This window comes from Rhinatrema bivittatum, chromosome 7 (genome assembly GCF_901001135.1).
Source record: "Rhinatrema bivittatum chromosome 7, aRhiBiv1.1, whole genome shotgun sequence".
In the NCBI taxonomy this organism is placed as follows: domain Eukaryota; kingdom Metazoa; phylum Chordata; class Amphibia; order Gymnophiona; family Rhinatrematidae; genus Rhinatrema; species Rhinatrema bivittatum.
The window spans coordinates 214,715,144-214,742,707 of NC_042621.1; the positions used below are offsets into that span (position 1 = coordinate 214,715,144).

The following is a 27,564-nucleotide window of genomic DNA, read 5'->3' on the forward strand; positions in this document are numbered from 1 at the left end:
TCTTGTCTGCACCACACCCAAGATGAAAGCTGACCTGTTGTATCTGTTACCTGGTATAACCTATAGTAAACTGCTGGATCTATACCATGGTTCGCTGAGGACGCCTGGTGGCTATAGGTTACCTGGTATAACCTATAGTAAACTGCTGGATCTATACACCTCAGCTCTGCATAATCCAGCATTGCCAAACACTCCTCGTTTTCACATCGAGTTTCCCTTGGCTTCTTGCCCTATCGCAGGGATAGCGAACTCCATTCCTTGAGTGCCACAAGCAGGCCAGGTTTTCAGGATATTTACAATGAATATGCATGCAAAAGATTTACATGCATTGCCTCCATTGTATGCAAATCTATCTCATGCATATTCATTCTGGATATCCTGAAAACCTGGCCTGTTGATGGCACTCAAGGAATGGAGTTCGCCATCCCTGCCCTAGCCACTGTTGCCTTGTGGCCTTCTAGCCCTATCTTTGTTTTGCCTTGCCTTGCCTTGGTGCCTAAGGACCTTCCTGCTTCTTGATTTCTGGCCTAAGGGCCTTCTTGCTCTTTTCCCTGCCTTGCAGTCTGTCTAGGCCTTCTCTTGACGTCTGGCCTATCTAGGCCTTGTTTTGTTCTCTGATCTACCTAGACCTTTCCATTGTTTTGCCCCTTGGGGCTTTTCCTGCCTAACGCCACCTTCGGCCTTTATGTTCTGTGTTGTCCTTGTCCTGTCCTGTCTTAATCAAGCTCCAGTCCTTGCCTACACTCGGTTCCTGTCCAAGCCTTGCTCCAGTCTCACCATGATGGCCTGCCACTATAGAGACCTGCTGGACACCAGAAACCAAGGGCTCAATCTGTGGGCGAGAGGGCTGATTAGGCAAAATACTAGCCCTAGCCTTGCCCTGCAGTCCTGCACCACTCCAAGGGTGGAGTTCCCTACATCTAACCAGGACCTGATCCATAACAAGACACTACTGAGATCATGGCATTTACTAGTTTGAAAACAGCTTTACCAGACCCTTACTACCTGCAGAGGCTTCTCAACAAACTCACTATCCAAACGTGTCCCCCTATGAATTAAACTTCATATTCAGTCAATCTCATACACCGTATAATACATCTACCTACACTGTACACATGTATCCAGACTCCTGCACTTATATACATCAATCACGCTTACACATCGGTAAGTCATGCAAATTTAAAATTTATCATACAAAAGAGAATAAAAGTCAAATTTTGTTGGCTCCATCCAGGATAATGGGGGGGATTGTTGGTAGCATTTCTGGGGGATTCGGCAGCCTCCCTTCTCAGGTACTGTGGCTCCTCTGCAGTGTATACTCATGGGTTCCCAAAGAACAGATGGACAAGCAGGGTGGGTATAGATCCAGCAGTTTACTATAGGTTATACCAGGTAACAGATACAACAGGTCAGCTTTCATCTTGGCAACAGGGAGCCAATAGCTCCAGTCCCAAAACAAGGTTCCCTGAAGTCCAAAGATGAGTAGGCATGGTCCAGGCATGGATAAGTAAGGTCGCAGGCAAGGTCAAGTCCAGAGTCAGAACGCAGGGCCAAAGCTCTTTGGCAAGAAACTGAACAGTTTTCATGAGCTCATCTGTGTTCCTAAGAGTCTCTTTTCCTGGGTTCTTCAATGAAGGGGGGCTCCTTGAGGCATAGATTTGGAGCCTATCTTTCAGGCCATTCTCACTGGGCTTTGATCTCTTCCTATGTTATCAGGTTAGCCCATCAGTTAGAGCATCTGTCGTCATACCCCTGCCATCCCCAGTTCAAACCCTGCAGGGACCAGACCTCGCAGTGTTATATTGGGACTGAAAAGGGAGAAAAGACAAATCGGTACCTGCACTCCTCCATTGTTCTTTCAAAAAGCAGTGCAGACCCCAGAAGGAACCAAACTAGACAGTCCACAGCATAAACCGATTCATATCTAAAACAGCACCTCATACCAGGCCTATATACATGCACAACCTGGACTGCAGGAATTAAGCCTTTTAGAGAAGCAGTTACGCAGTCTCAGAACGGTCCCCAAAACACAGTATAGTACAGAAGGAAAACAAAGGAAGAAAGAAACGGGGAAACGAGAGGTGGAAGCAAGTGTTTCTTCACTTGGCTACAAACAGTAATAACAGGTGCCTTTCCATTGTGTGCAGCACCCAACCTTCCCCAAAAGAAACAAAACTGGAACCAGAAAGTATGACTGCGCACAGGATGGCACAAAGGACAGGAGACTCGAGCAAAGGCAATGAAGCATTGAAAAGCTCAAACTGTGGCACACGCAAACATGTAATTCACCAGTGTGCCTGACAGACACACAAAATCAGCATGGAATTAGTAAACAGACAGAGAAGTGTAGTACAAGAGCCTCTGTTGCTGCTCTCCTGGCCCTTGTACCCTTCAGGCTCTCATATCATGGATGAGATAACGTACTCTTATAGGTGTCCTAGATCAGTACCATTTTGATAGTTGTTTCCTGATCCCTCTAAAAACAAATGAAAGGAAATGGTATTTACACATGACTTACCAAATATTATAACCTGGTCTAAATGTAACATTCTGGCTTGCACAGTTAGTAAACAAACCCTCCACATCAGGTCTGGATTTGCCTGGGGCAGCAAAGTTCCGAGCACTGTAAAATGCTGCAGAAGACCCGGGACACCGCCCCCTTAGATGGTACTCTTTCCTGTTCTGTTAAGGAAAGAAGTTTTTTTTTTTTTTGTTTTTTTTTTGCAGTCCTGGTAGCATGCATGGGACTGGGGAGGCTCCTGGTGATATCAGCCCATTCGTTGCAGAGCAGAAAGCATAGCACAAGATGCTGAGTTGCCAAGACATTACAGTGAGCTTTTGTTCCGGGGCCAGCCTCTTCCACTATGAAGGAGGAGGCTTGCAGCAGCAACAGCATCTCAGGGCAGCAAAAACTTTTAAATCCATCACAGCCCCCTGTACGCAGTGGATACATCAACAATGTGTGTAAACCCCAGCAGTGAGACCCAGTTTTTAGGCCAAATGGTTCTGTACCCTGAGTGAAACAGGAAGGCAGTCTCTACCGTCCCATAGATGGCTAGGAAGAACAGTTTCAAGAATAGCCTGGAGGCTCTTTCACTGGCCAGTGTTATCATGCTTGTGGTCAGGCCAGTAAAGGCCATCAGCTCCTGGCACAAGCATTCTTATGCTGTGTAATACAGCAAAACCACTGATGGAGTATGGGAGGGCCCACATCCAGAATAGTCAAGGTCACGCTGAAGGCAAGCATTCTGCCATACATTTCCCTAGTACGGAGCCGCTTCTGTAATTGGGGCTATAAGAATTGGTGGCAGCAATCATTCTTTCATCTCCAGATGTGGCCACTTTTTTGTGCATATCATGTTTGTAAACATGTCCTTATGCACGTAATATCCCTCTACAGATATGAAACAGAGAGCAGTAACCAGGGTAGGACAGTGATCACGTGGCCATCCTCTTCCCTGTGTTGTACTGTGCAGCCTCTTGCTCTTCCTTCATGGCAACAGCAATGTTGTAATGCATCCTTGAAGATGAAAGCTAAAAGGCTGCCATGCCGGGTGGGGGTGGGGGGCGGCTGATCCAATATGGCGGCTTGAAGGAAAGCTCGATCCAGCTGTGAGACGTTGCTATTGGAAATTATTTCCTGAAAAACTCAATTATGCCGCATAAGAGGAAAGGGAAGGTAAGGGTATATCCGCCCGAACCTAGCCTTCCCTTGCAACAGCGCCTAATTCCAGAATTTGCGGTTCCCGCTATGATTTTGAGGACAGTAACCCCTGCTGGTGGAACAGAGAGAGGAGCCCTGTTCTCACCAGGAGAAATAACTTTGAGTCCCCTGGATTCCCGGCAATTGCTTTTGACTCCCCCCCCCTTGAGACCTACCGTGGACGCTGGAGGTACAGGAGGGATTCCAGCCAGTTACCTCCAGACGGTCGGAGCCTGCAGTGTGGAAACTGAGAGGGCCAGGACTTCAACCCCGGACCAGAGTTTGAGCTCCCCCGGAGGAGGGAGGTGGTGGTGGTATCGGGGAAGGACTGCCGGTAACGGTAGGCGATGGTGATCATGAACCTGGAGCTGGAAGGGTGAGTCAGAGCCCTGAGGGGATTATAAAACCAGCAATTGTGACACTAGAATCCCTTTGGGATTTAATGGCAGGACTTTTCGCTACCTTCCAGGAACAGTCTCGGCGTTTACAAGGTGTTTCCTTAAAATTGGATACAGTGGCTCAGGACCACCAACGTATTCTCTCGGAACAATGTTTGGCTATTCATTCACTGGAGGAAGAGGCAAAAAATTTAAATACAACTGAGGTGATCACACGAGAGCGATTGGCCTCAGTTAGGAGAATGGAATTCTTGGAGAACTCAATTTGTCACCTCAACTTACGGATGTTAAATTTTCCTAAAGTTAAAGATGAACCTACTGTGGTTACTTTAAAAAAAAAATATCTGGAGGAAATTTTGAAAATCCCTCTGGATAAGATTCCAGTAGTTAAGAGGGTATTACATTTGTCTCAGAAGCAAAGTTCACCAAGATTAAAACATCCGGAAAATTTCTCTAACTTAACCCAATATCTAGAAGAGTCCCAGGTAGAAGTCACAGGCAGAATAACTCTGCTGGTGACTTTCTAATCGGAACAGGATTTAAACATTGTGATGCGTTCCTACTTTAAATGCATGAGTACACTATTTCTTGGGGGACTGGTCAGAATCTTTCCTGATCTAGCCAGGAAATTATGCTGGAAGGCTTTTCTTGTGGTAAAACCCGAAGTAGTTTCTTTGGGGGCAAATTTCCTATTAAAGTACCCATGCAAATGCGTGGTGAAGTTACTGGGTAAGGCATATATATTTTTTGATGTAGTGCAGCTGAGAGAATTCTTGGCAGCTAGAAGGCAAGGCCTTGTCATTAATATAAGTGGAAGTGGATCAAACTGAAATATAAAGGTGGGAAACCTTCAAGCCAGCTATATATTTTCTTTCATAAAATATGGTTAAATTATTCTCCTTTTTTTTTTTTTCCTTGCTTCCTCCCCCCCCCCGGTCAGTATTACCCCTATGATGTTGGTCTTATACAAGGTGTGATTACTTTGTTATTGTAATTAAAAATTTAATAAGAGAGAAAAAAAAAAGGCTGCCATCCCTAGGAGGAAAATGAGAATTTGCCTAGGAAGCTTCCAGCTATAATTACTAGAGACACAAGATTTTGTTTAAATCAGGATAAACACTTTCAAAATATCTTTGGGACAAAATCCATCTCCAGATATAAATTTTGGTGAATATATGTGGGTATTTTGTAATTAATTTCCAGCCCAGCTTGTTAGTTTCTTCTACTGTTGCTGTTTGGCAAATTATACCTATTCATTGGATCTGGATGTGTGATGAGAACCCAAAAATCTTATTAAAGAATTTTGGGGTCCACTTTCAGCTAAGCTCAGGAGTTAAACCTCACCATTTCCGCCCCACTCCCCAAGGGACTGGCATAAATTTAGCCAGGTGAAAATGGACGGTTTCAGAAGAGTCCCGAGGCAGGTTTACAACTCAGCCAGTTAGTACTGATTTTCAGCGTTAACCGGCTAAGTTTACCCAGGAAATCCAGCTGCACAGCTGTCCTAAATCCAGCCAGGCAAATTTTAAGCCCAAACACTAGCTGGAAATTCACCTAAAATTAACCAATTATCTTAGCCACTCAGCGGGTCTGTGAACATCGACCCTCATTGTAACACATAATTATCCTTGTTGAGAAAAAGAAACAAAAAAAAATTGTGAGGAAGAGGATGAAGTTAATTTACTTGTCACTTCTGGTCTCTGGCTTATTTCAGGATTAATTCAAGTGGCTTTTTTCACCTGTTCCTTTGAGCTGGCCATTAAAAGTGAGAACTCCCCCTGGTGCTCGCTGTTTGACGAAGAAAACAGCCAGGTAGGTGTGGCTTGGTTTCCATTCTTCGTGGTCTCAAGTGTACTGGGAGGTATTCAGATAAGAATCTTAAATACAAACAAATATGGTGTGGAATGCTGGTTGCTGAAATTGATGCACAGGTTTGTAGCCATCTCATACAGCATATAAACTTGCAGTTTCTCTGCATCTAGCAATATAGTAACTTGTAAACCTGAATCTGCATTGCACAATTTCCAGCAGCGGTCACCAACCCTGTTTTGGGGGCCCACCAGCCAATGCAAATTTTCTCTCATGCATATTCATTGTGGATATCCTGAAAACCCGACTGGCTGGTGGGCTTCCAGGACAGGGTTGGGGACCACTGAAGTAGAATATGACTAAATGGGGCCTAGAGAGAGGGATGGGACCAGAAACCTTCTAGACTAAGAACAGTGGCTCTAACAGATAGCTAGAGAGGACCTCATATTGTCAAGAATCATCCTTTTATTTATATAAAATTTATATACCACAGATCAAAATTTCTATGCAATGTACAATAAACATTCATAAAATCCCAAAACATAAAATGTTAAAAATAGAGGTAGAAAAAATAAACTGTTTGATGAAACAAAATTAGACATACTCTCTTCCCTCTTTTACTGAAATACTTTCCTTCTCCACAGAATTTCTCTATTATCAGCTTTTTATTTAAGGCTGCCTTTTTTTTTTTTTTTTCATTACAACAAACTCTCAAGGCAAGTTTACAACAGTATAACAATTTATCACATAAAAATCAATGCCTTTTTGGCTGGGGTGTGGGAAACAACCAAGCGCCACCCTCAGCTGCCACTGACCGTTTCTTACTTTGTGTTTAGAGTTAATGTCATTCTTTCTTGCATACATTCTTCACATAAATCAGACCAGAATTATTAATTCCCAGACAACCAATAGTGGTAAAGAAGAAAATGACAAAAACAGCATTACTAATAGAAATGTCAGTACTAAGTAACTATTCTGTACTATAGGAAGAGAGAGAAGATCAACAAGTACCAAGAGATGTAAATGTCTAAAGGAACATAAATTGGCACCACTTGCCTGACTAAAAAGTATTTCCAAGTTCAGTTCAATATTTTTCCTGTATATATTAAACAGTAAAGGATTCAGAATGAAGTTGTTTGGCACAATGCAAGTATTATGAAGAACATTCGCAGTAAATTCGAGAGACTGAAAAAACCCCCCAACATATCCTGGCTTAAGAGTGAGGTTCATTCTTGTCAATGTATATTTATTTATTTAAAAACTTTTATATACAGACATTCATTTGCATATCACATCGGTTTACAGATAACGGGGGTAAATAAAACAATTTTGAAAGTGGAAGGATAAAGTTACATGGTAACAGGGAGGTGAAGGAACAAGAAGGGAAATAAAGGAAGAGAAAAAGATCCATAGTTATAGATTAGGGTGCATGTTGCTTAGAAGAACTATTTACACGGTTCTGCTTAAATTATTATATTCTAAAGTTAACTGAATGAAAACTAGATTTGGGGGTAAAGGTTTCCTAGATGGGGGGGGGGGAGGGGGTGAGTGCTTATTCAGAGGGGGCAGCAGGGGGTGTTATGAATAGGCTCTTTTAAACAGCCAAGTTTTTAGGTTTTTTTTGGGTTTTTTTTTTTTTTTAAGCTTATTGTACAGTGTTCTTGGCATAGTTCTGGGGGCATTGAATTCCATAGTGCAGGGCCCGCTACAGAGAAGGCACGATCTTTGTTGGAGGAGTGGAGAATGAGTTTGAGAGGGTATAGTCAATGATCCTTTATAGGCAGCTCTAGTTGGTCTAATGGAGGTGTGATATTGGAGGGAGTCATTGAGCCAATGTATATTCTGGTTGTGTAGTGTTTTGTGGATAATTGTAAGGGTCTTGTGAAGTATTCTGGAGGCGATCGGGAGCCAGTGGAGATCTCTGAGGATTGGAGTAATGTGATCTATTCTGCGGGAGTTGGTCAGGATTCTAGCTGCTGCGTTCTGCAGCATCTGGAGAGGTTTGATGGATATTGCGGGAAGGCCCAAACGTAGGGTGTTGCAGTAGTCTATCTTGCTGAATAAAGTGGCTTGGAGAACAGTTCGGAAGTCCTGCAGGTGGAGGAGGGGTCTGAATTTCTTAAGGACCTGCAGTTTATAGAAGCAATCTTTACTGGTATTGTTGATGAATTTTTTTAAGGTAAGATGGCTGTCGAGAAAAACACCTAAATCCCTGATGTGCTGGGGAAAGGGAGATGGTTGATTAGAGGGAAGGGGGTTGTGGTGGGCTGGGGAGATGAGAAGTAGCTCAGTTTTTGTAGTGTTTAGGGTGAGGTTAAGGTTGGTTAGGAGAAGGTTGATGGAGGTGAGACAGGAGTCCCAGGTCTGGGACTCCTGTCTCACCTCCACATCCACGTAGATATAGTGTATTAGACCCAGTTCTGCGAGGAGTTTGCACAGAGGTAGTAGGTAGACATTGAAGAGTGTTGGGGAGAGGGAGGAACCTTGGGGGACCCCGCTGGTAAGGTTAATGGGGTTCGATTTGAAAAGGCCAATTTCAAATTTGGGTGCGGTGTTAACAGCAATATAAATCCTGCACTTCCAGTTCTGTATATATACTCTGTATTCACAGAAACCTCCCCGACCACACACCAACACTCTTCCAACAATGGGGGCAGAGCAGGAAGTTTTCCCTCTACATCTCGCCATACCAAAAATATTCAAATTCTGGTGTCATCTAAGAAACAGTAACACAAGTTTCCTCCATTATCAGGCATTATAAGAACCTAAGAAATTGACAAACTAGGTCAGACCAAGGGTTCATGAAGCCCAGTATCCTGTTTCCAACAATGGCCAAGCCAGGTTACATCTACCTGGCCTGATCCTAAGGGGTAGGTAGATTCTAAACTGTTTGTTCCAACTGTTTATCCCAGGAAAAAGATCTAGGCATCATAGTGGATAATACTTTAAAATTGTTGGCTCAGTGTGCTGCAGTAGTCAAAGCAAACAGAATGTTAGGAATTATTAGGAAGGGAATGGTTAATAAAACTGAAAATGTCATAATGCCTCTATCACTCTATGGTGAGACCGCACCTGGAATACTGTGTACAATTCTGGTCGCCGCATCTCAAAAAAATATATAGTTGCGATGGAGAAGGTAAAAAGAAGGGCAACCAAAATGATAAAGGGGATGGAACAGCTCCCCTATGAGGAAAGACTGAAGAGGTTAGGGCTCTTCAGCTTGGAGAAGAGACAGCTGAAGGGGGATATGATAGAAGTCTTTAAGATCATGAGAGGTCTTGAACGAGTAGATATGAATCAGTTATTTACACTTTTGAATAATAGAAGGAATAAGGGGCATTCCATGAAGTTAGCAAGTAGCTCATTTAAGACTAATCGGAGAAAATTCTTTTTCACTCAAGGTACAATAAAGCTCTGGAATTTGTTGCCAGAGGATGTGGTTAGTGCAGTTAGTGTAGCTGGGTTCAAAAAAGGTTTGGATAAGTTCTTGGAGGAGAAGTCCATTAACGGCTATTAATCAAATTTATTTAGGGAATAGCCCCTGCTATTAATTGCATCAGTGGCATGGGATCTTCTTAGTGTTTGGGTAATTGCCAGATTCTTGTGGCTTGGTTTGGCCTCTGCTGGAAACAGGATGCTGAGCTTGATGGACCCTTGGTCTGACCCAGCATGGCAAATTCTTATGTTCTTAAGCAGCAGATTTCTGCAACTCTCCCTTAATCATGAATGGACTTTTCCTCCAGGAACTTGTCCAAACCTTTTTTAAATGCAGCTATACTAATAGCTTTCACCACATCCTCTGGCAACAAATTCCAGAGCTTAATTATGTGTAGAGTAAAAAAAAAAATATTTTTCTCTTATTAGTTTTAAATGTATTACCCAGTAACTTCATTGTGTCCCCTGGTTTTTGTACTTTTCGAAAGAGTAAACAACTGATTAATGTTTACTCATTCCATTCCACTCATTATTTTATAACGTCTATCATATCTCCCCTCAGTCGTCTCTTCTCCAAGCTGAAGAGTCCTAACTTCTTTAGCCTTTCCTCATAGGGGAATTGTTCCATCCCCTTTATCATCTTGGTCATTCTTTGTACCTTTTCTAATACTGCTATATCTTTCTTGAGATGCGGTGACCAAAACTGAACACGATACTCAAGATGAGGTTGCATCGTGCAGCAATACAGAGGCATTAAGATATTCTCTCTTTTGTTCTCCATTCCTTTGCTTTCTTGGCTGCTGCTGCATACTGAGCAGAAGAGTTGAACATATTTTCAACAATGACACCTGGATCATTTTCCTGAGTGGTGACTCCTAATGTGGAACCTTGCATTTTGTAGTTATAATTTGGGTTACTCTTCTCTAACGGCATCACTTTGCACTTGTCCACATTAAATTTCATTTTCCATTTACATGCCCAGTCTCCCAGTTTTGCAATGTTCTCTTGCAATTGCACATTGTGAAATACTACATAATCCTGCAAAAAATAAATACAATTCAGCCTGCCATACCATAGTGACACTAGGTCACAGGGTTCCAACAGCAATAACCCTACCTATGAAGGCAGTACTGCAAATATTACACAGGGCCCTAGAACACCAATACACCTCCTTTTGAGAAAAGATCATGAACAAGACCATTGCAGATCTATTAATACTAATACTGCTTAACAGTTTTATAGCACTACTCAACATATGCAATGCTCTGCAAAAAACATTAAGAGTTCCTGCTCAATAGAGCTAAGCAGTCTATTCACGACAAATATGTAGGGCAAAAGAGACTTGGAGAATTTCATTTATTAAAACAATGATTAAAAATTAATTAATGAAGCTGTTAGCGGGACAGTCAGCAGTTAAGATCCCTAAATGCTAGCAGCTTATAGACAGACCTTTACCAAATACAGAATAGTTAACTACATAAGAAATGCAAGCTGGGTCAGAGCAAAGTCCATCGAGTCCAGCATCCTGTCTCCAGCAATGGCCAATACAGGTCACGCGTACTAGGCAGGTCACAAAAGTGAATCCACAAATTCAAGTGTGCAGACAAAAACTGAAATGAAAACTCCAATAAGCCAGACACTGTATTCAGTGGAAAACTAGAAACAGAAATACATTTCCTCCCATGCTTAAGCCAAGCCCCATCATCATTCTTATGGGGACTACCAAGCCCCTATCATTGTTCTTGTTTGTTACCTAACACTAATCTTCAGCAGCCATAAGAACAACATTGGTGCTCAGTGGCTCAAAAATAATACTTCTCACTCCACACATGGTACTTTGATCTTCCCAGCCCTTGTTCAGTACCAGGAATCTAGCAAAGTTCGAGGAATGGTCTAGAGTCTGGCAGCTAAGATTTAATGCTAAAAAATGCAGAGTCGTACATTTGGACTGCCAAAATGAAAGGGAATGGTACAATGAAGGTGAAATGCTTCTACGCACAAAGAGAGGGGCCTGGGGTGATATTTTTGGGTGATCTTAAGGTTGCCAGACAGGTGGATGAGGTGATAGCAAAAAGCAGTAGATACTTTGATATATAGGAGGCCTGATTTTCAGAAGCATTTACACACTTACAACTGGATTGTTCATGTGTAAATGCACTTGACCTATGTTAAGTGCTTTTGAAAATTGCTACAATATATGCCATTGAATTGTCAATAGGTTTTACTCACATTAACTGGTGACGGTCCTTCTCCAGGTCCTCTTTAGTGAACACAGAACTGAAGTATTTGTTTAATATTTCTGCCATTTCTTCGTCTCTCTCCACACATTGATCCTTTCCACCTTTCAATTTCACTATACCACTTTGAACTTTTCTCTTTTCACTGATGTATCTGAAAAATGTTTTGTCACCTTTCTTTATCTCCTTGGCAACCCTCTCTTCCGCTTGACATTTTGCTGTCTTGATTAATTTCTTCGTCTCCCTCAGTTCTACCAGATATTCTTCTTTGTGCTCCTCCCTTTGGGATCTTTTATATTTCTTGAATGCTGTTCTTTTAGCCTTTATTTTGTCAGCCACCTCCTTTGAGAACCAGATAGGTTTCATTTTTCTTTTGCTTTTCTTTACTTTTCTAACATATAGATTAGTTGCCTTGGTAATTGCACCTTTTAGATTGGTCCACTGTTGATCCACAACTCTCTCGTTCTACCATTACCTGCAAAGAGGATCTAGTTAAGCCAGTTATGGTCCATGCAGGACCCTGATTTACTTCAAAATAGAAAAGGTTATTAGAGTTCATAGCATGAAGCTCACTACTTCTGTGAGAGCTGTGCACTTTGCTTAGCTAGACATGAGAGAGCACAATACAGGCCAAACTGGGCATACTAAATTTCTACACTGTTGAGACTTCATTTGGAATTCAATGTACAGGTCTGGAGACTATCTTCAAAAGGATATAAACTGTTTGGAAGTGGTCCACAGAGTGGCTACTAGAATGGTCAACTATCTTAGCCCTAAAGCATATAGGGTCAGACTTGAGGATCTAAACACATATACCTTTGAGGAAAGGTGGAATAGGAGAGATGATAGAGATTTAAATAATTCAAACTTTCCTTGCACCGGAGGTAGGTGTCTTTCAAAATAAAGGAGGCTCTAGAATGAGGGTGAAATGAGGTAGATTCAGGAATAATCTAAGGAAATATCTCTTTACAGAGAGGGTGGTGAATGCATGGAGCAGCTTCCCACTGGAGATGATGGAGACAAGGACAGTATCTTGAAGTTATGTGTCTTTTTTTTTTTTTTTTTCTAGTATCTCCCCAGCTGCTTTCTTCTCTCCCCCCCCCCCCCCATGCCCAGCAGCTACCCTCTCCTTCCTCTCTCTTTCAACTCAACTCCCCTCCCCCTTGCCCCGCACCCCACCAATGGATCATGGATGAGGAGAGGACACCAGCCCTGGATGCCCCAGCCTTGGACTTCCCCAGTCAGCCTTAGATCTCCAGTCCCTAGCTTCAGAGCCCCCCCTTCAATCATGCTTGGACCCCTCTCAGCCACCAACTTGAAACCCCCCAGCCCGCCTCATGTAGCCTTGGACCACTAGCCAGCCTGGATCCCACTCTTACCCTGCACCTTCCCGCAGACATAGCATGGCTCTGCAAGTTTGAGATGTGAGATGCATGTATTCTCATGCTGAGTCTTGTGAGATTCAGCGCAAGTCTACAGGCACCACTTCACTGCACCATCAGCAGAGGCCCCTAGGGCTGTTAGTTAGTTAGTTAGTTAGTTAGTTAGTTTCTTGACCAACCATCATCAGAGATATCATGCTGGTTTACATTTAACAGGGATAAAAAAACAAAGCAGGAAGAGAGCAGTTACAAAAAACAGCTTAACAGAGAACTGGGAAGTGCAGAGACAGTTGCACATGGGAGCGATATTGTAAGGCTAGAAATCGGAAAAGCTAACTTATGTACATAATAAATATTCCCAACATTATAAAGAGACGGGAGGGCAAATGTCTCATATCTTGTACAAAGTGTGGCAGGTTAACAAGGCTATAAAATAATTATAAAATTGTCTCTGCATCTCTGTACTTTGAACTGCTGCTTTACTTACATTGTACTGGTACACTTTACTACTGCTGCTCCAGGCATCTGCGGACTATGGTCGTAATCCCTGTCTACTTCACTGCATCATCAGCAGTAATCTCTGGATAGCTACAGTTACAGTCCCTTCATTGGCTCCCAGTTTATTATCAATGGATTACATTTAAGACACTTGTTCTGGTCTTTTGTCAATATTATTTACTCCTTACAACCCTTCTCAAACTTTACATTCTTGGGATAGAAGATTATTGACAATTCCATCAGTAAAGGATGGCCATCTTAGTGAAATCAGAAAATGAGCCTTTTCCATTGTGGGACCTATTTTGTAAAATAGGCATGGGGATGGCTTGCAGGAATGACGGCTACTACCTGGTGATTTATTACCCTTATTCGATAAACATACGGTTAATGCGACTCCAACATTGCTCTATTCTTCAACGGCAGGAGGAAATGTGGGAAAAAGGATTTGCATTCACGAATAAGCATGGGGGTAGCTTGCTTTTTGCGGCGGTTACTACCCCAAACCAAATAAGCCTGATACTTCATTTTCAATGCATATCCAGCATAGCCCTCTGCTTCAACGGCAGGGGGAATGAAGAAAAGGGGATTTATATTCAGACAACAACCAACAAGGACTAAATTGCATAGGCTGGGTAAACAAACAAGCGTGGGAGTAGCTTGCTTATTGTGGCGGTTACAACCCCTAACCAATTAGGCTTGGTACTTCACTTTGATGCAGTTCCAGCACTACTCTCTACATCAGTGGTTCTCAACCCTGTCCTGGGGACCCCCCCAGCCAGTCGGGTTTTCAGGATATCCACAATGAATATGCATGAGAGAAAATTTGCATGTTATGGAGGCAGTGTATGCAAATTTTCTTCTCATGCATATTCATTGTGGATATCCTGAAAACCCGACTGGCTGGGGGGGTCCCCAGGACAGGGTTGAGAACCACTGCTCTACATCAATGGCGGGGGTGGAAGGAAATTAGAACCAATAAGGGCCCTGAATTCAGTAGTCAGAGTAACAGATAAGTATGAGAAAAATAAGTGCGAAAGCTTGCTGGGCAGACTGGATGGCCGTTGGTCTTCTTCTGCCGGATTTCTATGTTTCTTTGTTTACCTAACTTTTACGTGGTGTAGAAGGTATCTCATTGTTTTGTAAGCAGCTGAATGCTTTACTGGGTCAGAAGGTGTTTAGGACAGGCTATGAATGGGGTGGTTAGAGTTGCTGTGTATTGTGAGGAGTGATCTGACTGTTATATTTTGCTTTGTTTTATTGTATTTTAATTGTATGTTTTAATTCTGTTGTATGCTGCCTAGTATGGAAGGTCTGCTATAGGCGGATATTACATTTTGTAAATAAATAGAACTCAGTTGTGCGTTTGAGCCCTATGAATGTCTGTAGTCTCGCACTGAATCTTGCGAGACAACGCAAGAATACAAGCTCTGAGTGGCTCAAATTCACAGAGCCTGTGCTATGCTTGTAGGATTACTTTGGGGATACCATAACGAAAAGGCGGTGGGGCCCGGGCCTGTGTGGCCCATCCCGTTCTGATACGTATGATGCAAATAATAACAATTCTTAACATAACTCCATCATTTATTTGTGCCTTTACTGCTAGAAAGGGCAACTTGTTACCTACTCTTTAACAAGTGGTCAGCCATAAGCACATAGACACAAGTCAATCCAGTCAACTTTACCATTTTCAAGACTAAGTATTTTTCAGTGCCCATTAGGCATCTGGAAGTACCTACAATCAAAGGATTCAAATTCATGATTGGGCCCCACCATGAAGAATTGTATTCCATATGGAGGTAGAGCTTAAGGCTGCTGGAGTAGGGAGAGCCATTGAGGCTGTTGTAGGCCGTTTTATTTATAGTTGCAGTTCTTTCATCTTACCATGAGAGGGAGCTCCTCATTAGCATGACAGACACGCAGGACCTGTGAGATTCACTGAACTCTTTGTACTACATTATACATATAATCAGCAGTTTTGCAATGGGATAAAAAATGTTCATTTATTTATAAATGTAACAGGACCCAAATGAATAGAGAAGACCAAAATATCAGCAAGAAAAAATCTCTATATTCTGTACATCCACAAGTCAACATAAGCTAAATTTTCAAGTGAATTAATAAAATTGTGTAAAAAAAAATCATATCAAAGGTATTCTATGATTATAACAAAAGATGATTTTTGGTCCACTGCGAGTGGCTTCTAATAATGCAATATTATGAATTCTAGCATCTATATATGAGAAACACCACCTTTATTTGTTGGGTGTAGATAATCTACTGGGTCATTCATCAAAATGCGACATGCCTACCAAGCATTCCTGGACCAGTCAAAACTGCTGTTTTTAGCAGGTCTAGCTTCCTGACTGCTTTTGGTGAGTGCCAATAGTACCGGTACGTGCCTTCTTCATGCCTGGCCAGCCTCACCGTATGTGACGATTTGTGGAAGTGAAGAATCAGAACATGACCCAAGGCCACTTCCAAGAAGACCCAGAGAAGTATCAGTAGCACATGCAGTGGCGGGGTCTAGGTCTTGGCCAGCGACATCCACATGCCCGGCCTGTGCAGGGAGATACAGGGAGCGTATTTGTCTACCACGAACATCCTTGCTGGGCATGCCTGAGGACATTGTGGTTAGCAGGTATCGTCTGGATCCAGTCATGGCAAGGTCACGTGCTGTCCCTGGCCTCACCAACCAGTTGGCCGTCCTCCATTTCATGGCAAGCTGCTCCTTCTAAACCACTGTAGGGGTAGTGGGGGGAATGTCGAAAACCACCTTCTTGCGCTGTCTTGTCTAGGTCCGTGCAGCTGTAACTGATCGCGTTAATTTCTACATACATTTTCCTTGTGACAGGCAGGACTTGATGGACTTGAAGAGAGGTTTCTATGCCTTTTGCACACTTTCCCATTGTAATTGGAGCTATCGACTGCACTCACATGGCCATCATACCACCCTGTCGGAGGGAGGAAACGTACCGCAACAGAAAACGTTTTCACTTCATCAATGTACAAGTGGTGTGCGACACCAAATGAGCATCCTGGACATGGTGGCAAGGTACCCTGGAGCCGCACACGATTCCTTTATACTTAGGCAATCGGGCCTCTTTGAAAATTTTGAGGCTGGCCTGTACGGTGATGCTTGGCTTGTAGGTAAGACACTTTTTTCTTCCTCATATCCATCAATTCTTGACCATATGTGGGTCATGGCACCGAACAAGACCTGGCGAGCAGTGGGGGAGGATGTGATCGATAACCTAACACATCCCTTTTGGAGTTATGTATGCAGGACATTGTCCAAGTTCATGCTTTTCTCATACTAAATTTCTAAGTGCTTGAACATTAGTGTGGGAAAAGAAGACACATGGACATAAGTCTGATTGCACTTATTTGTAACTTACAAGGCCCTGTTCCTATCCTCCCCTTTGGAGCTGTTACCATGTGCAAGTGCATGGGAACTGTGGACTGTGTACACTGCCGGCAGAGCACATTCACATGTGGGCAGTTATTGATGCATCAGGAACATTGTGACCTACTCTGTCTGTACTGCATCACCCACATTTATTACAAGCAGTCTGCAGTGCAGGTTGCAGTGGTGCAGTATTTCCTGTGTCTGGGGTGTCTAATGGTTTTCAATGCAGCCCACACTGCACTTCCATAATGCTAAATAACAACCACTGCATGAAGAATCCCATTTGCTGGTAGACTTGTTGGCAGGCACCTACACAACGGTACCCTTTGCTGGGTTGCGAGGCTCTGTTATACCTGCATTGGTGACAGATGCTGTGGTAATTCGCAGATCACCTCCCTTTGTGTAAATTTTGGCAACATATGTAGTGAACAACAACAATACTTACATGTTTTCTGCTAACGCTCAGCAAAGATACTGGCTAGCTTATATACACTTACTGGATGTTGTGGCTTGCCAGTCAAATCTGCCAGTAACAAAGCAAACATTCATGCTTTCCTTCTGTTACTGCCGCAAGAGACTTGGGGTACGGTTGCAGGCCCTGGCTACGCACCCCATACACAGGCCTAACATGCCGGCAGAGATGAGATACGAGGCCTTAAGTGTTATCCACAATGTCATAGAGCGCACCTTCGGCTTTCTGAAAAGATGGTTTCGCTGTTTGGATGAGACTGGTGGAGCTTTAAAGTATGCCCCATAAAAAGTAGCTAAGATTGTCTTGCTGTGCTGCGCGTTCCATAATGTGGCTAAACGCCATGGACTACCAATGGACATTCATCCAGATCTGCCATGAGATCCCCCATGTCCCCCTGCTGGAGGCTAGGAGAACTCATTCAGTGGCAGGCAGATTTGCCAAACCCTTATACAGACACACTTTACCTGATAGGGTTCACGTTCCTATTCCCCTTCAAGGGGATGTGCGCTTGATGCCAGTTACCTGCTGATCTAGTGGCTCTCGCTTGTCTTATGTGTCAGTTCTTGGCTGAGTATGGCAGCATGTACCATAGGAGCACATATGGATGCTGACTATTTTGTTTTGAAATGGAGCTGAACAGTGTGCTTCTAATAAAGTTCTCACAGTTAGAAAGACATGCAACACATGTGCCTGCCTGCCAGCTTGTCTTCTGCCTGCTATTAACAGAAATTCAGTGATGTCTGCTATTACACTCTGTGCCATATCTACCACATTGTGGCCTTACAAACATCAACAGTGGCCCTCATTATCACCCTCCTATGCGGAAGGAACCCTGTCATAAGTCTGCTCGTGGTCCACATGCTCCTGCACCCTGAAGAGAGACGGCAGTAATTATGCATTCATTTAGAATAATCACGGAAGGTCCAACGTGCATGTGAACGCACAAAGGACGCTGTTAAAAGTTGTACTGCAGATACCTATAGATGTATGCTATTTTTCAGATGTTTACAGGTGTGCACCAGAAGTTTACCCTCTATAATGGCCGTGTTTTATGTCAGAAGGACATTACCACTCACCAATACTGCATCATGAAAACAGAGTGCTAACAGTACAATGTAGAACTGCAGACCAATGTGCCGCATCTGTACATGCAGCCATCGTCCATCTCCCATGTCGTCTTATTCTGGACAGCCGGCCCCATTACTGCACACATCACACAGCTATGGACTCGCACCTTGCATTACTGCCTGGGTGAAAGGGAGCGTGTTAAGCAGAGAACTCTTTCCTATGTGCACAGCTCCTTCAAACGTAGCATAAACATTCCTCAATGCATGCTAGCCTACGTGCATAAAGCATGGAAAAGTATCACAGTAGATGTCCAAAATGTGAGCGTCTTCCCTTTCGTCATGTTATGTTGCTGCCATCATCTTTTTGTGAAAGATCCAAGAGTATGCACTCGCAGGTGTTTGAAGGCAGGAGAGCGCATATGCTACTGTCCTGCGTTCACTTTTTCAGTTCTATGGCACCGTGGCTGTACAGTTCATAAACAGGGTTACTGCAGCCATATCTTTCCTCCTAAACCTTTGACATAATGCAGGCCAAGGGTTAAAATACCTTTTACTTCCCTGTCACACATAGGTTCACTGTCATCTGCAGAAGCAGATTTCAGGAACATTATAGTGGGTTAGGTCTCACTGATAGTCATGTTGTCCTGTATTATGCACACGTTTGTTCCCTACACATAAGCAGTATGTGCATTATTAATCAAAACCTAGCACTGTAAACAGTGCAGCTGTTCTTTCAGAGGCCCTGTAAGGCACATACAGTGAGCACAGCCTTGCAAAAAAGTGAACGTATATTACAGGACCAAATGCACGCCTTCTTGTTCCATTCTTGAATGCTTTTCTGGCGGCCCTGCTGGACACGTGTGTGATGACATCTGTGTACTGCTAAAGAGCAGATATACTGTAGGATGACATAAGAACATACCATACTGGGTCAGACCAAGGGTCCATCAAGCCCAGCATCCTGTTTCCAACAGTGGCCAATCCACGCCATAAGAACCTGGCAAGTACCCAAAAACTAAGTCTATTCCATGTTACTATTGCTAGTAATAGCAGTGGCTATTTACTAAGTCAACTTAATTAATAGCAGGTAATGGACTTCTCCTCCAAGAACTTATCCAATCCTTTTTTAAACACAGCTATACTAACTGCACTAACCACATCCTCTGGCAACAAATTCCAGAGTTTAATTGTGCGTTGAGTGAAGAAGAACTTTCTCAGATTAATTTTAAATGTGCCACATGCTAACTTCATGGAGTGCCCCCTAGTCTTTCTATTATCCGAAAGAGTAAATAGCCGATTCACATCTACCCGTTCTAGACCTCTCATGATTTTAAACACCTCTATCATATCCCCTCTCAGCCGTCTCTTCTCCAAGCTGAAAAGTACTAACCTCTTTAGTCTTTCCTCATAGGGGAGCTGTTCCATTCCCCTTATCATTTTGGTAGCCCTTCTCTGTACCTTCTCCATCGCAATTATATCTTTTTTTTTTTTTTTTTAAGATGCGGCGACCAGAATTGTACACAGTATTCAAGGTGCAGTCTCACCATGGAGTGATACAGAGGCATTATGACTTTTTCCGTTTTATTCACCATTCCCTTTCTAATAATTCCCAAAATTCTGTTTGCTTTTTTGACTGCCGCAGCACACTGAACCGATTTCAATGTGTTATCCACTATGACGCCTAGATCTTTCTTGGGTTGTAGCACCTAATATGGAACCTAACATTGTGTAATTATAGCATGGGTTATTTTTCCCTATATGCTTCACCTTGCACTTATCCACATTAAATTTCATCTGCCATTTTGATGCCCAATTTTCCAGTCTCACAAGGTATTCCAATAATTTATCACAATCTGTTTGTGATTTAACTACTCTGAACAATTTTGTATCATCTGCAAATTTGATTATCTCACTCGTCGTATTACTTTTCAATATATTTATAAATGATCTGGAAAGAAAGGGTCCCAATACAGATCCATGAGGCACTCCACTGCCCACTCCCTTCCACTGAGAAAATTGCCCATTTAATCCTACTCTCTGTTTCCAGTCTTTTAGCCAGTATGTAATCCACAAAAGGACATCGCCACCTATCCCATGACTTTTTTTTTTTTTCCTAGAAGCCTCTCATGAGGAACTTTGTCAAACACTTTCTGAAAACCCAAGTACACTATATCTACTGTTTCACCTTTATCCACATGTTTATTAACTCCTTCAAAAAAGTGAAGCAGATTTGTGAGGCAAGACTTGCCCTGGGTAAAGCCATGCTGACTTTGTTTTATTAAACCATGTCTTTCTATATGTTCTGTGATTTTGATGTTTAGAAGAGCGCTTGTGAAGATGCGTACAAGTAAAGGAAATAATAATAAACAGTACACAATATGAATTGAAAATACTGAAGGGCCCTACTGTATGTATATTGCAGGCTCTGGCATATCGCCGTCAGGTGAACAGGTTGTGAGTGTATGCAGCTTCCATTGTAAAGACCACTACTTATTTGGGCTACTGTTTGCAAATGTGATGTACTACCCGTGCTTTATTATTTCCTTTACTTGGACGCATCTTCACAAGCGCTCTTTTACTGCCACGGAATCCATTCATGGGCCCAGGTCACAATCTTCCAGTAAGTAGGGGTGATATGTCATTCACATTGTTTGTGGAGGAATGAGTGACATGGAGCCATAACCTGACAAACACCTCCTTTTTGTTTACGGTCAAGCTTTGCTGGAACATAGCCCTTGCTATTGTGTACAGTCAGTAGCTAGTTCCTAATTGTAACATAAGTGACTGTGCCACTTGTTGGCAGACGTTCTGTGTGCAGTTACCTTTCTAGCTGTGTGACTGCAGACTATTATTTGCACCTCGGTCCATAGCAGCTCAATAGCAAAATACATGACCTTACACTGAGTGTAGAACAATTGCGAAGTGTCACGTTTGCCAGAACTGTAATGGAGTGGTTATGTTCTGCAGAGGGTGTGCATGTGGCAGTCAATCATGTGTACAGGCATACAAATGGTCTTACAACTGTAAAGCATCATTAACAACCATTACTGTCACAGTATATATGCACTGTTTGATGGTCAGAGGTGTTAAGGTGCGCATGGTGACACATGTAGTATGCAGGATAATTTGAAAGGTTAACTGCAGTTTTTGAGGTTTCTCTCCCTTGCCAGTGACTCACAGTGCAAATCTGTTTCCCGGAATTCATTGTAGTAGGGCACATAACAGCATGCTTACTGGCTGTCCAGCCTACCCACAGTGATGCATGCCACAGACCCTGGGGAAGTCCTCTAGGGTGTTTTTTTGACAGGCAACAAAATATGCTGCATGGAACAGGCCTTTAAATTAGTACATCTGCTTGTATGATACCCAAGATTTATATGAAAACATACCATAATGCAGCCAACACGCAGCATGTACATAGAATTTAGCAGTGCATGGCTTTGTGTGTATGGGTGGGGGGGTTATTACTTCCTGCCAGATTTCACTCCTCACGCAGGCTTGTGGAACATCCTATTAGTGACCTCCATCTTTGTGTATGTGGTGTGTCTCTCCATATGTAACTATTTAATATCATGCATAGTTGTCATACAGGTAGGCACACCAGGCCACCTTAACACTCCATCTGAGTAGTGTAAAAAAAAAAAAATAGACATCACATCTTCGCTTCCTTTTTTTTTATTGGCCCATTTCAAAGATAGTACCTTTACTGTGGCAACGTACATGCTGTGCCTATACCTGCGTACTAAGGTATGTGCCATTGTTTATTGCACACTTTGGTAGCATCACATGTTCAATACGCAAATGTATTCTTTTTGTACGCTGTGTATTTTGTCAGCCATGAAGTAGAGTTGAGGATTCACTGATTGCCGTGTGCTTCACCAGGACAAGGAGGTGTGCTGCTGGCATGCCTATACTCTCCTGCCTTGGGGCCATAATATGACATGTACATTTTGCCTATCCTTTCACATTGCATACATATACAAAAACTAGAACTGTAGCAGGGCATCACCCCTACTATGTACATCACCCCTACTATGTACATCACCCCTGCTATATGTAAAAACATATTCACATGACACATACCTGCATGCATGCATACTTGCAACCAATTAAGCAACTGCAAAACACCATTCCCTGTATGGGAAACCATAAAATCTTATAAGACATGGAAAAACTACATTTATTAGCATTAGTAGTTACTTAATCTGTGCATGCCATTTATGCTAAACTTGCTAGCAACATTGCCTATAACAATGTACACACCTGCAATCCTTTCACCACACAGGACATGTCTCCTTAAGAACATAAACAAAATAACCACTTTGACCCTTTACAGTGTAAGTTATGAGACGTAACATATGAGGTTACTTCAGGCAGGAGTGCAAGGGTATGTAAGTGGAGTGAAAAAATAATGCTGGGCCATTAACACTGTATGTTCAACCATTACACCATACAGGCTATACATACACAGTAAATCATGTGTAGCTTTGTAAGGTACAAGCCTGGTGACAAAAAGGGCCACGTAAGTAAAGGTCATGTAACTAAAAAGTTACAAAACACAAGAAAACCCAATTGTGACGTACCACAGTAAGGGTGTGGCTATTGATCTCTGCATATCTTCACAAACACCATACACTGGGCTTTCCTTGGATTGGCAGAGCAACTGGGGTCTTGCTTGTTATGTAAATGCACATTTTTTTTTAAGTGTGAAGGCATTGGAGTATACAAGATAATGTTCACATCCTACGTTTACCTATGCCTACCATACATAGTCAAACCACACCATGAAACATCACCACCAAAAATTTAAGTTTTTCAAACAGTCATCACTTTATTAAGAAACACATGTAGTGCACTGCTTGAAATTATGCAGTTTGCTTTGTTTATCACATTCTGCAAAGACAAGATAGGTCATAGCACAGAACAATGTACATTTTAATTCACTGCACTATGCTAACCTGGACAGTAATATATGCAAACCCCATCATGACATACAGGTATTGCATGTTATGCTTAATGCAGAATGATGATTACACCCTATTACATTGGGGGATATTTTCAAAGCATTTTTGCCATGTAAAAATACCTGGAAAAATCCTTCAATAAATAGGCCCCCGAAAGAGGAAGTGGCATCCCTAATACTATAGCATAGCTGTGAACTCACAGCAACATAAATGGCACACATTTGTGTACATGTTAATACCACAGAGAGTGCACTCAAAGAGGACAAGCAAAGGGCCAGGCCAGCAAAATGTGAATAAAGGCCCCACACACTGCATGTTCAGAAAGTGTACTCTAAGAAGAGAGCCAAAGGGCCCAGCCAGCACAGCTCAGCATGTAGTCAGCAGGACAAACCATAAAGCATGTAAGGAGCTGGAGAACGAACAAACGGTTCACCATGTACGCAGCAGGAGTCAATGCAGGCGGCACCATCTGCATCGTAGGAGCAGAAAACAGAGCAGCTTAGGGGCAGGAGATGAGAAGAGATGACGACACCCCGCAGCAGGGAGCCAGCACTTGCAGGAGATGAGAAGAGATGACGACACCCCGCAGCACGGAGCCAGCACTTGCAGGAGATGAGAAGAGATGACGACACCCCGCAGCACGGAGCCAGCACTTGCAGGAGATGAGAAGAGATGACGACACCCCGCAGCACGGAGCCAGCACTTGCAGGAGATGAGAAGAGATGACGACACCCCGCAGCACGGAGCCAGCACTTGCAGGAGATGAGAAGAGATGACGACACCCCGCAGCACGGAGCCAGCACTTGCAGGAGATGAGAAGAGATGACGACACCCCGCAGCACGGAGCCAGCACTTGCAGGAGATGACGACACCTCGCAGCACGGAGCCAGCACTTGCAGGAGATGACGACACCCCGCAGCACGGAGCCAGCACTTGCAGGAGATGACGGCACCCCGCAGCACGGAGCCAGCACTTGCAGGAGATGACGACACCCCGCAGCACGGAGCCAGCACTTGCAGGAGAGGACGGCACCCCGCAGCACGGAGCCAGCACTTGCAGGAGAGGACGACACCCCGCAGCACGGAGCCAGCACTTGCAGGAGAGGACGACGCCCCGCAGCATGGGATGAGCCAGTTTCTTCCATCTAGACGGCACAGCAATTGTGTGAAGAGCGCATGACCTTTCCTTGAAAACAGAGGTCTTTCTTCTTCAACACCCCTTTCCATGCCTGGATTTCCCACTTGGGGGTAGGGGGCCTTGTTTTGCTTGGCTGACCCCTCCACCGTTGTGATTCTGCTGGACTGCTGCAGGATGTCGATCCCATGGATGTGGCTGAAGATTCTGATGGGAGGTCTGGCATTCACTGCAGGGTTTGTGTCATAACATTTGTAAGATTAGCAAATGCTGCAGTGATGGTGTTGGCGCTTTGGGTGCTGGCTGCCACGGTTTGCTGGAGTATGTGGCTTTGGCGCTGAGCTGTTCTGCATAGGTTCCGTATTTCGGCCCCGCAACTGCCTGACGTCAGAGGATGGAGAAGCCTTCTGGTGCTGGTGGTCGAGATGGTGACAGTATGGGGGCTGCTGGCGAGGGCTCTGATGGAGCCGGTGTGGGTGTTGCTGGCGGGAGCCCTGATGGAGGTGGTGTGGGGGCTGGCAGTGGTTGGCGCAAGGGTACAGCTATTATTGTTAGTGGTGATGACTGAGTCAGAGGCTCCAGTGTCAGCATAGCTGGGCTTGTCTCCGAGTTGCGTGGGCTGCTGGTTGGGAGATGCTCCTGGGAACGTTGCCAGGCCATTAAAGTTTCAAGATCCAGGTCTACATTTATGGAACTTCTGGATGCTGGAGACCGCATAATAAACAGGACCTGTTGTTCCTGTGCCTCCTGCTGCTCCTCCTCCAGCTCAACTTGTGTCCCCACATCCATTAGTAAAGGCCTTTGCAGGAAGGGGATTGATCGGCTGGGCCCTGGAACATTCTGGCTCGTTCCTGGCTGGGACTGGCACGTTCCTGCTTGAGAGCTGTGGAAATAAGAGAAGGGAAAAAAAAAGTACATATACTAGCTTTATAACATTTGTTTTGCTATCAGAGGTACACTTTGTTTATTTACAGAGCCTGATCCAGTATAGCATTTTTCCTATTCTGTGTATATGGGAAAAAGGTTTCATGAATGAAGACCAAAGTTAGCCTCTAATGGCAATGTCTGAGGCTTTTTTACTAAAAGCTTTTTGCCATTGTTCTGTAATGGGGAGAATGCCTAGTAAAAGATCCCCTATGTGTACACAAGTTGCTGTCTGCCCATCTATGATTGATATGAGCTGCTGCTGGTAAGTTCAAGTGGTGTCTAGCCACTGATCCGTGCCCTCGAACACGTCCGGTCCCAGCCTTTCTTTCAGTCACTGCTCCGTTTCCATGACGACTGTTGTACAGGGGGCTCCTCCTCCAGTCTGACGCATGTATTTTGACTGCTCTGCTACCTTTGCCTTCAGCTGGGCCTTGATGTCTCTGTACCGATGCGCTACCTGCTCCCCACTTCACTGAATGCCATTGTGCTGGGTGGTGGCCTGGCCAATGTTCCTCCAAATTTGGCCTTTAGCTGCTTTAGATGTCTTTGCTGCTCTGTTACCAGAGAGACTGACGTAGTTCTGCAGGACCCCAGCAATCAGAAGCTCGTTCTCAGCACCACTGAACCGTATTGCATGCAGTCTCTGCTGTACAGCTGGCTGCCTGGCCGAAGAGGGTGCCACTTCCTCTCCCGGAGAGGTGTCCTCCCTGCCCTCACTCTCTCTGTCCCTCTGTCCTCACCCGTCCCTTCCCATCTGCACTCTCTCTCTCTAACCCTATGCTACTGTACTCCTCCCACCAGTCTTTCCTGCCTAACCTTTTCCCCCCACTCTCCTATCCCTTCCCTTCTGCCTGTCTTTATTTCTCCCCCTGTCCCTACTCCTCCTCCCCCTGGCACTGCTGCCCTCCTCACCCCTCTTCTCTTCCCAGGCCCTCCATTCTTTCCTCCTCAGACACGCTCCTGACACTGCTCCTCTACTGCTGACACTCCTCCTCCGCTCCTCGCATTCCTCTGTGCCTTCTGCACTCCACAGAAAATGACAGACAGGACTTAGTTTCTTTCACTCCAACAAATATGACAAAAGACCAAGGTAAAGGGAAACAAATGGCAACAGGTAACAGCACAACTCAGTCAGAAATCGCTAAAACTATCACCAGAACTCCTCAAGACTGCTAACCTCCTCTCCTCTCACTCCAACACCTGACACACCCTCAAAGGAGGGACAGGAAATGAGTGTTTATAGTTTGGAGAAAGTATCACATCAGGCAATGATGTACTGAGTTAGGCATGCGATGTTACAGCATTTTAATGACTCTAGGGGCTAGAGCTTTTTCTTGCTGACTATTTATTTATTTATTTATTTATTTAAACTGCCTTATGTTATGCATCTTCTATCAAATTTGTCCAATGCAGATTTTAACCTAATAATCTGAATCCACAAAATGTTCTCCTTTCTTATTTTTCAAGTGTTTCAGTTCGTCGTGTTTTGTGATATAACTTGAAGTTTCTGTTTCTTCTTGGTGAATTAATATGATTCTCCTTTTTTGTTGTATTGATGTGCAGTATTTGATCAGCTACATAGACAATGCTGAAGAATGCCATCTCAAGCTTGTGAGGAATTGCAAGAGGACCTTGCAATACCAAGGGACTGGGCTTCTAAATGACAGATGAAATTTATCATGGTCAAGTGCAAAGTGATGCATATAGGGAAGAATAATCCAAACTATAGCTTCACGACGCTGGGTTCCCTATTAGACATTACCACCCAGGAAAAGGATCTTGGAGTCACAGTGGATCATACTTTGAAATCCTCAACTCAATGGGCAGAGATGTCCAAAAAAGCAAATAGAATATTAGATATTGAAAGGAAAGGGTGCAGGTCAGGTTGCTGTATCTAAGAAAAAAAAAAGAGATATTAGAAGAAGGGCAACCAAAATGATAAAGGGGATGAAACAATTCCCCTATGAGAAAAGACTAAACCGGTTAGGGCTCTTAAGCCTGGAGAAGAGATGGCTGAGAGGAGATATGATAGAGGTCTGTAAAATCATAAGCGGTGTGGAATGGGTATATGGGGAATAGTTATTTACCCTTTCCAATAGTACTAGGACTGGGAGATAAGCAATAAAGCTAAT

The 27,564-nt window shown here is 43.6% G+C and overlaps 1 protein-coding gene across 1 annotated transcript in view; it reads left to right on the top strand.

The window, feature by feature from the left end:
- Nucleotides 1-27,564, top strand: part of MINPP1 (multiple inositol-polyphosphate phosphatase 1) — a 170,714-nt gene that overhangs the window by 10,737 nt on the left and 132,413 nt on the right. The window contains exon 3 of the mRNA XM_029609803.1: nucleotides 5,816-5,913. Coding sequence (XP_029465663.1) covers nucleotides 5,816-5,913 — 98 coding nt within the window. The remainder of the gene's footprint in view (nucleotides 1-5,815; nucleotides 5,914-27,564) is intronic.